The 18,931-nt window shown below is 39.3% G+C and overlaps 1 protein-coding gene across 1 annotated transcript; it reads left to right on the forward strand.

Moving 5' to 3' along the window:
- The first annotated feature begins 820 nt into the window (after positions 1–820).
- Positions 821–18,792, forward strand: LOC112045549 (uncharacterized). Its single transcript, XM_024081779.2, has 9 exons — positions 821–1,096; positions 2,401–2,617; positions 3,795–3,900; positions 4,843–4,928; positions 5,413–5,468; positions 10,250–11,619; positions 12,883–13,011; positions 14,740–14,866; positions 15,963–18,792. The coding sequence occupies exons 1-9, from the start codon at positions 992–994 to the stop codon at positions 16,176–16,178; spliced, it is 2,412 nt and encodes an 803-aa protein (XP_023937547.2). The 5' UTR covers positions 821–991; the 3' UTR covers positions 16,179–18,792.
- The last annotated feature ends 139 nt before the right edge of the window (positions 18,793–18,931 follow it).

Consider the following 18,931-nt stretch of genomic DNA (forward strand, 5'->3'; position numbering starts at 1 on the left):
AGCTGAAAATACCACAGACGACAAATGAATATCACAGATTACTATTTATTTGTCGAAAAAAAAACGACAAACGAACCACAAGAAAAATAAATACTATTCGACATTTTAGTTTTATTCACATCATAGATTTACGTACGAGTCGGTACGAGTACTATTAATTCTATGATTCACATCATGTAGGTAAGTTTTAAGAATAATGTTATTTTGTGGAGTTTACTCCTGAATCGATTTTCATATATATATATATAGCCCTCGGGTATGAAAAACATATGAGCAGTAAAATTCAATGAACGAATGACAGCGTTACGTTTTTGTGCGCAATACGCAACCTAATCTGCGCACCTTTCTACATTTGCTGCCGCCAACAGCGTGCACGCCGCGGCCTACTGCTCCTCGGTTCCCTCCTCCTTTCACTTTTGCAGGCGTAGGTATTGAGACGTGCATAGCTAAAAAGATAGTGCATAGTTTATGCTGCGGGGCAACATACACTTAATTATACAGTCGATCTGAAAGAATAAATTCCATTCGTGCGTCAGAGCTGACACACACTTTTTATTTATTTTAGCCGTTTACTCCTACGCCCGAGCGCCGTATGGCGCTCAAATAAAAACTTATACTGTAAAACATGTTTAAAACTGTATTTTGTTATTTTGAGTAAACAATGAAATGATGAATGTAATAAACAAAACGTACGTACGTAAATACGCCCTAAATAGGACTTAAAAAACTAGCATCCAGAGCTGTAAATTAAATAGTAAAAAAAAAACTTGACATGACATGACAATGACATGACATGAAAATGATATTGACTTTTTCATTTTTCATTTCAGTTTCAAATACCTACAAAAGCTAAGCAATAAGCGAGTGCCTGCTTAATTCCCGAACATTTTGTTATTAATTTCATCTAAAACTAATATACCAACTAACATTATCATTCTGTAAACTCTTGTATTGAAACTACATACAGAAGTTTAGCGTTAGTAAGTGGGAAATGTCTTCGAACAAGGAAAATATTTTGCGTCAATTTTGTGATGTTACCGGCGCAGACGACAACCGCAGTAAATTCTTCTTAGAATCCTCTAATTGGCAGCTCGATGTAAGTAACATTTAAAGAACATGAATTAAAACATTCAAGGTCTAAACATTTTGTTGCATATTGTTCCCCATCGTAATTTAACCCTTTCACAATGTTATTTGAAATATCATCGTCGCTTGGCAATCTTCATACATATACTACTTATATACATTACTGTAGTACTATGACCCAGTAAAGTGGCAATCGGGAATGTTCCCATATTATTCCTAAATCTTAAGTAGGTACTTTAAAAATATGACTTTGATTTCTGTTGTATATAAATTCTTGTTTGTATAAGTTTGTTTATGTCACTATCTACACTATCTAATATAATGAACAGGAAAGATTAGATTGTTTGTTTGAATTAAATAGTTTCTTAACTACTGGACTGAATTGAAAAATTGTGCATTATGATGGAGTAACATAGGCTATCACGGAAATGCAGCCAGTATTCTTGCCACCATTCCATGTGTTTTTTCTACACGGCATCGTACCAGAACGCTAAATTGCTTGGCGGTACGTCTTTGTCGGTAACTAGCCACGGCCGAAGACTCCCACCAGCCAGACCTGGACAAATTAAGAAAATCTCAATCTGCCCAGCCGGGAATCGAACCCAGGACCTCTGTTTTGTAAATCCACCGCGCATACCACTGCGCTACGGAGGCTGTCAATAATCTATTTATCTATAGCATGAATAATAATCTATTTATCTATAGCATGAATAAGGACAAGGTGCTTAAAGTTCCATATTGTATTATTTCTCAATAAAAAAAAACATAGGCTCGATTTTATCCCTGTATAACCAATTACCATGGGAACAGGAACTATGCATGGGATACAGTGGGTTTGTATTCAATAAAGTTGCTTTAAATACCAAGTTAATTGAAATTAAATTTTTTTTATGCTTAAACAACAGTAATGTTGCATTGATGTAAATAAATGTAAGCCACTACTGATAGACTGAGAAGATGTGGAGATTGCTGGTAGACACTGGACTAAAACTTTGCTCTAACAGCCTTACTTATAAACATGGATTAAGGTTTAAACCTCAGTTTTCTTCAAAGTAAAGTAAACTTTAAGTAGTAGTGTTTAGGACCACTTTACTTTAAAGAAAGAAAAGTTGAAATCTTAATCCATGTTTATAGTACTCACCCAACCTTCAAGTTGGCTCTGAACTCGCATAACTGTGCAGTATACAAAATCACATCTGCCCTGTTCAGTAACTAGAACTTTGTTGTATAGCCAGTATTGAGTGTTGCTCTAATATGAGGTAAAGCTATTTAAAAATATATATATATATTTTGAATCAATAAATTATTTTGTAGGTAGCATTATCAAGCTTCTATGAGCATGGCGGTAATATAGAGGAGGCAGCAAACACACAGCCAGCCGCGGCCGCTGTGCCCCAGCTGTCAGACAGTGACATGGAGTCCCCACCAAGATCTCCGACGCAACCTCAAAAGAAAGACAAAAAGAAACCCGCCAACCCACACTTTGCCACTTTGGACTCACTGCAGCAAGAAAGTTCTAGTGAAGATGAAGGTAAATTTTGCTTTTATAGTAATACTTGACACAAATAAATGACCCACTTGAAGTGGAATCCTATCACTTATTATCATTATCAACCCACATTCGGCTCACTGCTGAGCTTGAGTCTCCTCTCAGAAGTGAGAGTGGTTAGGCCAAATAGTCTACCACGCTGAAGAAAATTGTCAAGTATGCAGAATTCCTCACAATGTTTTTCCTGCACCATTTGAGACACGTAATGGTGCATGCCCCGGACTGGATTTAAACCTACACCCTCCGGAATCGAAGGTAGAGGTCATATCCTGGGGTATCACTGTACCAGAGTTAAATTTTGCAGGGCTTGTAAAAAAACATTCTAAAATGGCTGAGGTTCCCACTGACTTGCATGCTTTCTTTAAGTCTAATAATAGGCATAGGTTTAATATCAAATACCTCTAATTTCAATTGCAATCAGACTGGGAAAGCAATGCTATTTGGCGGGAGCATTTACTATTTGCAAATAAATAAATACTGTATGATTTTTTTTAAAAAGAGCAACTTTTGAGTTTCTTGCCGGTTCTTCTCAGCAGAATCTGCATTCTGAACGGGTGCTAGAATCTTTACAAATAGTCAACTTACATTTTAAAAGTGCTTGTAAACTTAGCCTAGCCTTGAAATAAATGAATTTTGAAAATTAATTCAAATTCTGATGACTGCTGCTATAGATTTCCTGAGGTCTAAACTAGGTTACAATAAAAACAGACATAGGAATTAAGTGGACTCAAAGAACTAGAAAGAATTGATCTCTAAACTGGTACCAGCAGACAATCAATTCAGTAATACATAATATGTTTTATTTTATTCAGTCATGAGTATATATTGAATATTGAATATTTAATAGTGTCAAGATTCAGACGGGTAACTTTAAGAGAAGAGACTGTTCTTAACTTATTTTGCTACACTCCTACCTGTTCGAAAAAAAGAGATAACTCTAACTCAGAAAGTTCTAAATCCACTAACGAACTAAATGAGGCTTTAGAAGAGATAAAAAGATTGAAAAAGGAAATAGACAAACTTTCAAAAGAGAATGCAGAATTAAAAGAGCAGTTAGCAAGAGTTACAGAGAAAGATGCAGGTGTGCTTGTATATATGTGGTATGAAACTTCAATTTCAATATGTAATCATATTATATTTGAATATTCCGTTGTTTCAGGTGAAGCATTCTATGCAGGAGGATCAGAAAGGTCGGGACAGCAGATATTGGGACCAGGGAAGGGAAGGAAGGACATTGTTACAGAGATGTTCAAGAGTGTTAGAGAGTAAGTTGTATTTTAGATCAAGACAATTTTTTAAAAGTAGGTAATTTTTGGAGAAACTGTTGGAATATGGATACCAGATAGTTGATCAGTCCTTAGTAAGTAAGGGATTCTTCTTAGAGTGCCTCTCCATTACTGAAGGTTGGCGGTCAGCTTTCTAAACTTTTCCTTGTCCATGGCTAGGCGGAAAAGTTCTTCGACGGTCTTTATGCCAGTCCACTCCCTTATATTTCGTAGCCAGGACTTCTTTCTTCTTCCTACACCTCTTTTGCCTTGCCCATCATGATGGTTTGAAGCAAACGGTATCTCTCGTGTCGCAAAATATGCCCTAGATACGATATCTTCCGCTGCTTAATGGTCTTAACAAGCTCAGTCTTCTTTTGCATTCTGGCAAGAACCTCAGTGTTAGACACTTTCGCCGTCCAGTTTATGCGGAGCATTTAAGTAAGGGATTATTCAACCCTATTCCTTTATGAGACAAAAGTGCCTGCTTTCAGTGCTATATTAGTTCTACATTGCATGAAGTAGTTGTAATTTCTCGTCTTGTATAGTAATGGTAGTAGTATGTATTAACATTATTTCAACATTAAACCATTATGATAATACATTATTTTGTTGAAATAATCAAGTTAGATGAAGTACATACATAAATAAAAAATATACTGATCAACTTGAGAACCTCATCCTTTTTGAAGTCGGTTATAACTTATAAACATTGTCTAGTATATCTTTCAGGCCAATCCTCATTGGGCCAGTGAGGTGTTCCAAGGCCTCATCCCTCTCATTCTGAGAGGAGAACCGTGCTCAACAGTGAGCCGAATATGGGTTGCTAATGATGATGATGATGATGATGATGATGATGATGATGATGATGATGATGATGATGATGATGATGATGATGATGATGATGATGATGATGATGATGATGATGATGATATATTTCAGACGCGGCGCTGTGGTGTTCGATGAAGAGCCATCGACGGCGAGCCGTGGCCGCGGCGGAGTGTTCAGCGGAGTGGGATACAGATTAGGTATACTTAAATGTGTAGATGTTCTATTTTCAGAAGACAAAATCCAAACGAGCAGGATGTAGTAGTGTGACAGTACTAACGCGTTGTGAACAGTGGCGTGCATAAGGTTGTAGATCAGGGTATGCACTAGTAATAAAATTAAGCAAACTGGAAAGATCTGTATTTAATAAGCACTAAGAAGACAACTCTTAGGGTATGCAGTACTTCAATGCATGTACGAAGTGCACGTCACTGGTTGTGAGCATACATTAGCTCAGCAGAAACTCAATGTTAAATTATCATTTAAAGTGATAGAGAGAAGTGAGTGACACTTAAATCCATTTACTAAAAAAACTAAGCTTTGCTCCTTCATGTTTCAACTACTTTCACTACAATTAAAAAAGGCAAAATTTTCCTCTATATAAATACCGGTACAAACTTTTTATTTCATTGTATGTTTATTCTAGAACAGACTGCTATAAAACTGAAAATATTATATTTCCAGGTCAAACGGCAGATGACCATGAACAAGTTACTCCTGGAAGAACTGCTGGACAACAGGCAAGTTGACTAATGTTTACCGTTTTTTTTTTAATTACAAAAAAAAAAAATAGTACAGGACAGACCTTCAGTTTAACCTGCACAGTTTTATCTAATCGAAATTTTAATCAAAATCACTAGAAAAAAAACTGTTGTAGTACTCAGTTTTGCCTACACACAGACATTTTAACTGAACAGTTTGACTGTATAATTAAATTTGCAGGTCTGTTGCCTGTATAACGCTTACAGATCATATATGCTACTTTGTTTTCACTTACGTCTAGGCAGTAATAACAACATGGTATTTTGGCCTATCATATGTATTTTCCTAGCATGTGTTGAAAAAATTTAATCAATTTGTGCCTTGGAAAAGTCTTTTATCTGCGGTGATAGTCCTTCTCTGTAGCCCTGAGAAATTATATGCATAATTTAATAATAATAAAGCGCTCAAGTGCGAGTCGGACTCGCCCATGAAGGGTTCCGTATCAAGTAACATAAACTTCTTGCTCATTAATTACACATTATATATATAAAAAAACTACTTACAAGATCTCGTTCAAACCAATTTTAGGTGGAAGTTTGCATGGTAATGTACATCATTTATTTTTTTAATCTTATCATTCTCTTATTTTAGAAGTTACAGGGGGGGGGGGGACATTTTACCACTTTGGAAACGTCTCTCGCGCGAACTATTCAGTTTAAAAAAAAATATATTTTCAACTAGCGGACGCCCGCGACTTCGTCCACGTAAAAATTGATGTAAACTTCTCTACCTCTACCTTACCCTGCTCGTAAACCTACCCAACCCTACCCTACCCTACCCTACCCCTACCTTACTCCTACCCTACCGCTAACGCTAACCCTTCCCTCCCCCCACCTTACCCTACCCTAACCCTACCCGTAACCTATCCATACCCTATCCTACCCTACCCCTAATCTACCCCTACCCTACCCTACCACTAACCCTAACCCTTCCCTACCCCTACCTTATCCCTACCCTAACCCTATCCTACCCGTACCCTACCCCTACCCTACCCTACCCCTATCCTACTCCTCCCCTACCCTATACGTTCCATATCCTTCCCCTACCTCTACCTTGCCCCTACCCTACACTACCCCTACCTTATCCGTACCCTACCCTACACTTTCCCTAAATTACCCCTACCCTACCTCTATCCTACCCCTTCCCTACCTCTAACCTATCCCTACCCTCAGCAAAATTGGTCTCACCTTTTGTGCGTGGTGCAATGACCAAAAGACTATAATTTCCCAAGCGACTTCTATGCTAATACTATAAAGAGGTAAAGTTTGTGTGGTTGTCGGGGGTAATCTCTGGATCTACTGGACCGATTTGGAAAATTCTTTTACCAATAGAAAGCTACATTATTTGCGAGTGTTATAGGCTATGTTTGGTCCTCATATTCGTACGGGAACGGGAACCACTTAATTGAAACCGCGGGGCGTCATATAGCGACATTTCTGCGACTTTCAGAAATTTTGTATTATCTCCGAAACTATATAACTAATTAACATACTGTAAAGGGCAAATATTATCTCTATAATATCCTTGTGATTATTAAATAATTTATTTTGATAAGGATTTAAGTTTAGTTGTGTAAATAATGACGTAAACCTTAGTTTAAAATTTAAATAATTTATTAAAGTACTAAAGGTACTATATCTGCTAAAATATAAAAGATAGATATATGGTGTCGCGGACTTTTTTGTAGAACTTTTAAAGGTTCAAAAAGCCTCCATACATTTATTTCAGTTATACGCAATGGTTGAGGCAGCGCATGCGAATAAGTAAATTTTTCGGTCTGACCTGTAAGAGAAAACCCGCGATATCTCAGTAGTTATATATGATAGAAATATAAAATATAGCCTATAGCACTTCCCGATAACGTAGCATTCTACTGGTGAAAGAATTTTTAAAATCGGTCCAGTAGTTCCGAAGATTACTCCATTTCAAAAAATTGTTACAAACTTACAAACTTACAAACTTACAAACTTACAAACTTTACCTCTTTATAATATTAGTATAGATATAATTTTGAAGACCTATCCATAGATACATAGATGCCTCACATATATGAGTTTGATGAAAAAAAAAATTGTATTTTGAAGTATTGGGGGACCAGCATATTTTTTTTCTTATTTTATATGAAAATATTAATGCGGTTCACGGAATACATCTACTCACAAAGGTTCAACAGTATAGTCCTTATAGTTTCGGAAAAAAGTGGCTGTGACATATGGACGGACAGACATGACGAATCTATAAGGGTTTCCCTTTTTGCCATTTGGCTACGGAACCCTAATAACCGCTGAATGGTAAAAGTGTGATAGATAGTAACTAACTACAGTATGTCCATAAAGTCCCATGTACAGATACTGTGTCACATACAATGTCACTGCTTAGAACTAGATGGCGCTACAACAGAAAATTTTCAAGCTATCGTTGTGTTCCTCTGAATAGTATAAGTACGCGGCATCAATACGTTGTCGTTGGTCTGGATCTGAATAAAGGTCCTGGGTTCGATTCTTATGATTTTTGAAGTGGTCATTGTACTGTTATGTACATTAACCCATATAAATTATAAATTAATATATTATATTATATTATATAGTATATATCTAAATATCTAATATCTATATATACTTCTTGCTCACTATCTATACTAATGACTAATATTATAAATGCGAAAGTAAGTCTGTCTGTCTGTTACCTTTCCAGGGCTAAACGGCTAAACCGATCAAGATGAATTTTGGTAAAATGGTAAATAGGACATTGGAGCAAAACATATTATGGTACTTTTTGACCCTAAAATAAAAATAGAAGCGGGTAAAATAGGGGTTGAAAGTTTGTATGGAAAGTCTTTTATTTATAGAGTTAAAGTTTTAAAAATTTGTTACAATTCGAGTGTTGTTTGATCGACTGACAGATTTATAACAGACATTATACTAAGTGTGATATTGTGTGATGTACCTATGTCTCGCTCCATACAAATGAAAGAGACAACTACAGATTTGGAAGTTATTGTACTTACTAATTGCGACATTACGAGTATTTTCTTACTCTCCTCTATAACAAAATAATGGTACAATCACTGTTACTGCTACCCGTCACGTCATATTATGTAATCGAAGCTAGTTGTAACAAGGTACGAGGTGAAATAATTAATAGCCGAGGTAAAATAAAAAATATCAAAATTTTTCGTCAATTTCGAACCCAGCGCCAACAACAAATTAGTCAAAGAAATTCAGTATATATTCCATCAACGTGTTAAAATAGAAAATCCCCGAAAATCTAAGAATCTCTAATCTAAGTTCAATGTCGTCGTTGTCAACAATACGGTCACTCTAAAAATAACTGTATGCGGCTGCGTTAAATGTGGTGAAGGATGTCCTAAAAAATAAAGAAACATACCAATTATAAAGACTGTCAGGTCTATAAGGAAATACTATCGAGGAAAACACACAGTAATAGAGGACCCCAGGTGTCTTAACCAAGTCAATCAGAAAACAAGAAACAAGAAGCAAAATCGGCCCCTACATTACCAAAACAAACACGCATAGTCCGACATATGCCCAAGTAGCTTCCACCCATGTATCAACAATAGAATATTGAGAACAATTGCTAATGCGCCCTGGTACTCACGCAACACTGAAATACACCAATACTTGGAAATACCAACAGTTCAGGAAGAGATAATGAAGCATAAAATGTAACATCGGAAACATGTTTGTTGAAACATCCCAACCCACTGACTTGTGGGCTATTGACTGCTGATAGAGTCAAAAGGTTAAAACGGGCAGACATGTTCGATTCAATGCAGACTTGAGGACAGGTGGTTCTGCCAATGTTATCCTACCACTAATCCGCTTTTAGTCTGTCGACTGATTGCAGATTAAAAACGAAACGAAAAAAGTATTATGTAACCACAAATAAATGACATTGTGTTGTGTGGTTCAGGATTTTGTTCACACGTAGATAAAGTCGTGGGTGTGCGTATAGGTGTGCTGTACTTAATAATTAATTAATTAATTATTTACCACCACCTGCAGTCCTTTTGTACTCTATTTTCCTATTATAAACATGCCTTGATGAAATCGCTATTAAATTGAAAGGTCTACTTTTGTTCTCCTTCTGTTAAACATTGTACCTGTAGTTTAATAAACTAATTACCTACAAAAATATTAATTAAAAGTGAATTTAAGGGTTAGAATATGCAAATTCCAGTCTTCCAGCCGGTCTTTTTATAGCTTGAAATTCGGAGCGACTAGTTTCCCGCGCGAGAACTAGATGGCGCTGCTAGATGTCGCGTCATTTTTAATTCGCGCTACGACACATCTATTCTAAAAGTATAAATACTGAGAGGAGCTGTTTTCTCTTTACAGACAAACAGACAAACTTGCTTAACTAGCGACGCCCGCGGTCTCGTTACCGCGTATTTTTGCAAGTCTCAAACCATATCTGAGACTTAATAAAGGATCAAAATTTTAAATTGCAAAATGCAAAACTGAAAGCAGCAAATGTTTAATGTTTATTAAAAATGAAAATGTTAAAAGTTTAAACGAAAAATTCAAACAAACTTCATTTTAGGAAAGTAGGGGGTCAGAAAAAGACAAAAAGTAGCCTATGTCACTCCTCCATCCTTTCAACTATCTCCACTTGAAAAATCACGGCAATTCGTATCTTCGTTATGCCGTGAAAACAAGCAGACACACATACTTACATTACATACTTACACATTTATAATATTAGTATGGATGTACATTAATTTGAAATCTTCCTCCAGGACAATCAGCCGCGCTCAGTTCGCCTGCAGCTGTACCGCGAGGGCTTCTCCGTGGACGGCGGCCCGCTGCGCCAGTACGCCGACCCCGACAACGCGGAGTTCCTCAGCTGCATACGCCGAGGGTACACACACGTTACAGATGACACATTCACACTGTACAATCTGCCGCGCTCAGTTCGCCTGCAGCTGTACCGCGAGGGCTTCTCCGTGGACGGCGGCCCGCTGCGCCAGTACGCCGACCCCGACAACGCGGAGTTCCTCAGCTGCATACGCCGAGGGTACACACACGTTACAGATGACACATTCACACTGTACAATCTGCCGCGCTCAGTTCGACTGCAGCTGTACCGCGAGGGCTTCTCCGTGGACGGCGGCCCGCTGCGCCAGTACGCCGACCCCGACAACGCGGAGTTCCTCAGCTGCATACGCCGAGGGTACACACACGTTACAGATGACACATTCACACTGTACAATCTGCCGCGCTCAGTTCGCCTGCAGCTGTACCGCGAGGGCTTCTCCGTGGACGGCGGCCCGCTGCGCCAGTACGCCGACCCCGACAACGCGGAGTTCCTCAGCTGCATACGCCGAGGGTACACACACGTTACAGATGACACATTCACACTGTACAATCTGCCGGGCTCAGTTCGCCTGCAGCTGTACCGCGAGGGCTTCTCCGTGGACGGCGGCCCGCTGCGCCAGTACGCCGACCCCGACAACGCGGAGTTCCTCAGCTGCATACGCCGAGGGTACACACACGTTACAGATGACACATTCACACTGTACAATCTGCCGCGCTCAGTTCGCCTGCAGCTGTACCGCGAGGGCTTCTCCGTGGACGGCGGCCCGCTGCGCCAGTACGCCGACCCCGACAACGCGGAGTTCCTCAGCTGCATACGCCGAGGGTACACACACGTTACAGATGACACATTCACACTGTACAATCTGCCGCGCTCAGTTCGCCTGCAGCTGTACCGCGAGGGCTTCTCCGTGGACGGCGGCCCGCTGCGCCAGTACGCCGACCCCGACAACGCGGAGTTCCTCAGCTGCATACGCCGAGGGTACACACACGTTACAGATGACACATTCACACTGTACAATCTGCCGGGCTCTGTTCGCCTGCAGCTGTACCGCGAGGGCTTCTCCGTGGACGGCGGCCCGCTGCGCCAGTACGCCGACCCCGACAACGCGGAGTTCCTCAGCTGCATACGCCGAGGGTACACACACGTTACAGATGACACATTCACACTGTACAATCTGCCGCGCTCAGTTCGCCTGCAGCTGTACCGCGAGGGCTTCTCCGTGGACGGCGGCCCGCTGCGCCAGTACGCCGACCCCGACAACGCGGAGTTCCTCAGCTGCATACGCCGAGGGTACACACACGTTACAGATGACACATTCACACTGTATATATGTATGCCGCGCTCAGTTCGCCTGCAGCTGTACCGCGTTATGAATGCTGTAAGCATTTGCTCGCACTAGACCAGCGTTTGTCGCTAAGAGCAGGTTCCCACTCAGTATACTAAGTGTAATATCGGTTGATTACTAGTACCATCAAGCCGAAACAAATCGCGATTCATTGCGTTGGTCTAAGCAACAAATGGATGGAAACAGGAGTAGTTGCTAACAAGCAACACTAACTAAATCTCGTGAAGAGAAAATGACAAAGGCTACCGTTAGCGGCTGAGGGGGAACTATCGCTCTCTATCGTCCTATCTCACCGAAAGTGATAACAATATTTCCGGTTTGGCGCTGTTTCTCGACAATATGTCACTTAGTCTTCACGACATATGTCATTGGTTTACTTTAAATGACCCTCTGCAGGTTCAATAAGCCTAACTTGCGATGATGTGACCAATCGCAGAAGCGGTTCACTCACACTATAATTATGATATTTATTTAACTACCCGCTATTTTTGTTCTTTGTTTTTCTTCTCTTTTTGTTTGTTAATTAATTTTTTTCTTAAATATTGTATCCTACTTCCTACTATCCTACTAATATTATAAACGTGAAAGTTTGTATGGATGTTTGGATGTTTGTTACTCTTTAGCGCCGCTACTACTGAAACGATTTAGCTGAAATTTAGAAATGGAAATAGATTTTACTCTGGATTAACACATAGGCTACTTTTTATCCCGAAAAAATCCATGGTTTCCCGAGATTTGCGAAAACTGATGATTTTGATGATATGAATGTTTGTTACTCTTTCACGCCTCTACTACTGAACCAAATAAGCTGAAATTTAGTATTGAGATATATATAACTTGGATTAACACATAGGCTACTTTTTATCCCGGAAAAATCTATGGTTCTCGAGGGATTTGTGAAAAACTAAATTCCACGCGGACGAAGTCGCGGGCGTCCGCTAGTTATGTAATAATAACCAGTGCACAGTAAAACTAAGAGGTTTGTGTCGCACTATGGTTAGGCTTAATTTAAATGTGTTTTTTGTAGAATAATAAATAAATTAATAATAAAATTAAAATAATGAAATACACCGATATTTCCGTTTCGGCGCTATTTGTCGACAATATGTCATTTAGTCTTCACGACATATGTCATGGGTCGCAAGTTAGGCTTACCGAACCGGCAGTGGGCCGTTTAAAGTAAGCTAAATGATGTGATATTGTTGCAGCGAGATCCCAGACGAGTTATCGGGTCGGGGCGAAGTCCGGCTGAGCCTGGAGGACCGGCGGCACGAGGACTGCACGCGCGCCGTCGCGCCGAGACAGGCCTTCTCCGGCAAGGGACACTTGCTAGGCAGGTAAGGGAGCACAACCTGGTCAGGGTCACGCGCCGAGACAGGCCTTCTCTGGCAAGGGCCACTTGCTTGGCAGGTAAGGGGGCACAACGTGCTCAAGGTCACGCGCCGAGACAGGCCTTCTCCGGCAAGGGACACTTGCTCGGCAGGTAAGGCGGCACAACGTGCTCAAGGTCACGCGCCGAGACAGACCTTCTCCGGCAAGGGACACTTGCTCGGCAGGTAAGGGGGCACAACGTGCTCTAGGTCACGCGCCGAGACAGGCCTTCTCCGGCAAGGGACACTTGCTCGGCAGGTAAGGGTCAGGGTCAGTCAGTCACAACCTGGTCAGGTTCAGTTAGGGAAATCTACTACGCGTAAAATAGGGGGAAAAATAAGATTTACAGCCTTCATGTAAAGCTAAAGCAACAGTAAAAGTAGAAAGTAGTAAAGAAGGAGCCGTGATAGCCCAGTGGATATGACCTCTGCCTCCGTTTCCGGAGAGTGTGGGTTCGAATCCGGTCCATGCATGCATGCATGCACCTCCAACTTTTCAGTTGTATGCATTTTAAGAAATTATATATCACGTGTCACAAACGGTGAAAGAAAATCATCGTGAGGAAACCTGCACACTAGAGAATTTTCTTAATTCTCTGCGTGTGTGAAGTCTGCCAATCCGCAGTGGGCCAGCGAGGTGGACTATTGGCCTAACCCCTCTCATTCTGAGAGGAGACTCGAGCTCAGCAGTGAGCCGAATATGGGTTGATAACGACGAACGAGTAAAGAAGACTTTATTTTTCCGTGATTAAGACCGTCACTCTTGCTTTATGACGTCAATTTGACTGTTACTTACGATGAAGAAAATGGCCGTAAGTTCTACTATTGTAAATACTTTTGGCACTCACTGGTTACTGGTTGGTGTTCGTTTGAATTTGGCTGCTACTCTACGCCGGTTTTCAAGTTATCCCGTTTCTATCTTAGACTGCATCATCACTTACCATCAGGTGAGATTGTAGTCAAGGACTAACTTGTAAAGAAAAAAAAAAAGACCAAAAAAATGGAATATTCTTCTATTAAAAATTGTTATACTTGTGGATTGTTTATTAACTGAAGTTTGAAATTTTAGATATAAATGAGGTAAAAGTACGTGAAAATTTTTATTTTAATATTGAGTTTATGAAGAAGGCTTTTTTATTCATCAACAGATCTCATCCAATGCTACATGAGATAGAAAGAAAGATAAATGCGTTTATTTCGAAATTATGCCACACATCACAATATCTCCAGTACACCATGGCATCCAGGACAATACCCTGCGATGTGTGGCATAACCCACAAAATGGCCCCAGCTCAGCATAATGCTACGTGACCATTTGAATTTGGACACGTAGCGCTGATTTTCAGTTGGAACCACAGATTGAATAACGCCACGAACACAGCCAACACAACCTTAAAATCTAAACTAATACCTACAATGACATTAAACTAAAAAATAAACTTAATAATAAATAACCAAAAAGAAATAAAATGAGTTAAACTATAGACCTAATAAAAAATATTATACTATTATTTCAATACATAATTACATATAGCAGTTTAAGATAATATACCGCTAACTTAGAAGAAGTATATCAGAGTTTGGTATATCCTCAAAAGTATACTCAATGATACTCAAAGACCGGGAGATATTTTTATAAACAAGTTGAAAAAAATATTAATTAATCACGATTACTCTTGTATTGCTTCACATAGCCCGACTCCGGCGACGGTGGGCCAGACAATCGCGGTGGCGGCAACTTCCGACGATCGCGCCGCCAACCAGCGCGCCGCGCAGGACGCTGTCGCGCTGGACGAGAGCAGCCCCGTCACCACTGTGCAGGTAACAATGATAAATCCTTCATTCTGAATTTAAGTATATCTGATATTAACTTATATAAATATTTCATCTCAAACTCAGTTCATCAATCCCGTGGAAACCAAGATTTCCATTGGCTAGTTACCCAAGCATAATAAAGATATTTATACAAGTCCGATAATCGCAACTCATCAGAAGAAAGAAAAGCGCAATATTTTATAATCTGACTCTGGACTCGAACCCGACACCTTGTGATGTGAGTCATACTCGTATAAGCTAGAAAGCTAGGTGGTATGGCTTTTCTAAATCACAGTCCATATGTGTTATACATATACACATATGGATTGTACGCCACTGATTTTTGGCTGGTGGAAGGCTTCGGCCGTGGCTAGTTACCACCCTACCGGCAAAGACGTACTGCCAAGCGATTTAGCGTTCCGGTACGATGCCGTGTAGAAACCGAAAGGGGTGTGGATTTTCATCCTCCTCTTTACAAGTTAGCCCGCTTCCATCTAAGACTACATCATCACTTACCATCAGGTGAGATTGTAGTCAAGGGCTAACTTGTAAACAATAAAAAAAAATTTAGGTCTGAAACTTTCATGACCTGTGGCTTACTCTAACCGAAAGTCTTATGCAAGGCACTAAGCTAAGCTAGGTGTCAAGAATAATATTATTTACTTGAATCTTGAACCTCGTGATAGCCCAGTGGATATGACCTCTGCCTCCGATTCCGGGCCGGAGGATGTGGGTTCTAATCGGTCCGGGGCATGCACCTCTATCTTTCCAGTTGTGTGCATTTTAAGAAATTAAATATCACATGTCTCAAACGGTGAAGGAAAAACATTGTGAGGAAACCTGCATACTAGAGAATTTTCTTAATTCTCTGGTGGTGGTGGACTATTAGCCTAACCCCACTCATTCTGAGAGGAGACTCCAGCTCAGCAGTGAGCCGAATATGGGTTGATAGTGATGATGACACCATGCATTGTACGCCACTGATTTATCAAGGAGTGCACCTACCTCGAAAGGTTTCATGACTAGTTACTCTTACTCTAACCGAAAGCCTTATGCAAGGCACTAAGCTATTAAATATTTACTTGAACCTCATGTTTTCCAGTTCCGACTGTCAGACGGCACCCGCCTCACGGGCAGATTCAACCACTCGCACACAGTGGACGACCTCATCCAGTACGTGACGCGAGCTGAGCCCGCCTACCAGCTGCAGACCTTCGCGCTGTTCACCACCTTCCCCAGCACCGAGCTGACGGACCGCGGCGCGACCCTGGCGCAGGCCAACCTGCTCAACACCACGGTGTTGCAGCGGCTCAAGTAGACGTACAAGGGACAACACTCATCTATCGCCTTGCACGCGGACCCGAAACGTATCGCCTCGCCGTCTTACAGCTCGCTGGCCGCGCACTTATGTTTGGGGTCGTATGTCGTATTGTCAGAGAGCGGGTGGACATTTTTGGGCAGTCGCATGGAGTTAAGTTGAAAACTTGTCCTGTACTTCTCATAAGCTACTCTCAAACACAGAACTGGAGATATTGCTGGGGAGTAAAAATTAATCAAACGGCTCATATTTGGTATATTTTAAGTTAATGTTATTGCCTGGCAAAGTCAAAAGCCCGACTAAATAATCTGGACTATTTATTTATTTTCTTTATTATTTCAATGTTTAATTATTTTAAGGTACAAAAATTACAGATTGCTCAAGGGCATGGTATACAAAAAAAAAATTGCAATTACTCCGAATAACACAGGTCTGTGTGTGGCAGCATAGGAGAGGTACAGGACAAGCTTTCAACTTCCCTCAAATACTTCTCTTCTTCTTCTTCTTGCCCAAAAATCTACCTCATCTCGGACTACGTAAGGCCATCGGCACGCCATAAGCTCGTCCAAAGGCGAGGCGTTTCTTTTACTTATACTATTACTGTGCATTGAAGTATGGAATTTCGAGGCGATAAGGAGCGAGTACGTATTCGAGGCGTTATAGTGAGTTTTTAACCTAAGGGACCCCGTGTATGGTCAAACTTTACGTCAAATCAATCGTGTTTGTCAAACATTCTGATTGTCTGTGACCTTTTGTTTAATAAAATAGTCAAGTTTGACAAAAATGCTAGATCGTTGACGCTCGCCCTGATACAATCATTGTTAATGCATACATTAGCATTTATTACATATTGCGAATAAAATGCGGCTGTTGAAAGAGTGAGTCCTGACAGGTCGTACCGTGACATTACACTGTATATTTAGGCCGGCCACATGCACTCGTTTTCCGCATTCGTTTTCCGAATCCGTTTTCCGAATCCGTTTTCCGTGTTCAGAAAACCGAATGCATGAAATCAATTTATAATTTGATTTGATTTGATGACCGCATATGAACGTTTTTTTTTTGTGAACAAATTCCGCGCATGCTAATGCAAACCATTGCGACATACATTCTGTATGATAAAAAACGTAATCTCACGGAATTCCAAATCGAAATTACACATTAGGAAAACGAATGTAGGCGGCCGACCTTAGATTCAGTGCTTTGTAGTAACACACATTAAATAGTTCCTCGCTCATGGTTACATATACTCACATTCAAATAATTTTCTTGATTAAAACTTGAAAATGTATAAATAATATACAATGTGCAATAGGGTAGTTGACTCATACAAAATTTAATATAAACAATATTAATTTCGCATAGTACAATATAACATAATAAGGGTCCGAAATATATCAATATGAATTAATAAAAGTTAAGGACTTCCTATAAAACTTAAATTAAGATTAATGTATTTTCAAAATTTTCTAAACGTCAAAAACGCTGTCGTCCATTTTGTCACGTCACAATGTTACTTGATTTAAAAACGTCCAACTAATCGTTAACTAATATGTTTTGTGAAACGCTCCGTTTGGCAAAAATATTAACAACATAATATTTGACATTACAATCATGAATCAGTTGAAATATAGACCATCATGGCCGACAGGCGTTTTGGTTCGTATTGTCAAAAACATATTTAAAAACTAAAATATTCATGTAATCACGTCTCAAAAAAATATCAAAAACAATTTTTCAAACTATAATGAACTATTGAAGACCATTTTAAAAAAAGTGTCAACTAGCCTATTTCTCACCAATTGTCATGGCACAGCCGAGTTGCGGTAATAAATGATTGTTTATTTGTCCTTACTTGTGAATATCATATTGTTGAAAACAACAATGTCTCAAATGTTTTTTTATAAACTGCACTGTTATAGCAATTGTTTTGTTGTTGTCTAACTGCATACGTCACTACGGAGTTCTTTCAGCGGCAGCGCCTGGCTATTGAAATAAACCAATCTTTATAAAGATAAAAGTCTTTGTTTTTCTCTTTTGTATCCTGTTCTGTTTCAAACATATCAAAGGGAAAAGTTAAAATATATTTTCCTCACTTAAATCGAAACTATTGAGTAACAGCAATAATTCAATTTAAACACAATGAGAATATATCATCGCAAATATGCATCTAATATTACTGATATATATTACAATTTAGTTTTAAACGTCTGTTGTATTGAAAAAAAAACATTAATTTTATATGCGGTAGTTAAAATTGGCTATATGACAATATTATAGTAGATACCAGTATTTTATAAGAAAGCAAGCTAATTTTTAATACTTTTTCGTTAATCACAATTTATAAAGCTGTTTATTATAAGACTACAAAAGCTTCATTTGATAGAAAAAAGACAATAGATGTTTACATACAATAGTTATTAAATAATTTATTTATTTAATAATGAAAAAGTAAATTTTGAATATTTTACATTTTATTTTGTTTCCAATGGCAACGAAAACTATTTGATTTTGTGTATTTCGTATTCTATAGAATGGAGTAAGAATTCTTAAGTTACAGTCGTTGGGAGACATTAAGTTGTGCAAATATATTAAAAATTTCTTTAAAAAAATATGTATTTTTGTTTTATTAATTGTTATTTTTAAGTGCATTTTGATAACTACTGAACGCGCTTTTGCGTGTGAACATTTCGGAACAGAGTGGAGTTTCAATGTTTTCATATTGTGACGATGGCGTAAACGTAAACGTGAAT

This window comes from Bicyclus anynana, chromosome 2 (assembly GCF_947172395.1).
Source record: "Bicyclus anynana chromosome 2, ilBicAnyn1.1, whole genome shotgun sequence".
NCBI classification, from domain to species: Eukaryota; Metazoa; Arthropoda; class Insecta; order Lepidoptera; family Nymphalidae; genus Bicyclus; species Bicyclus anynana.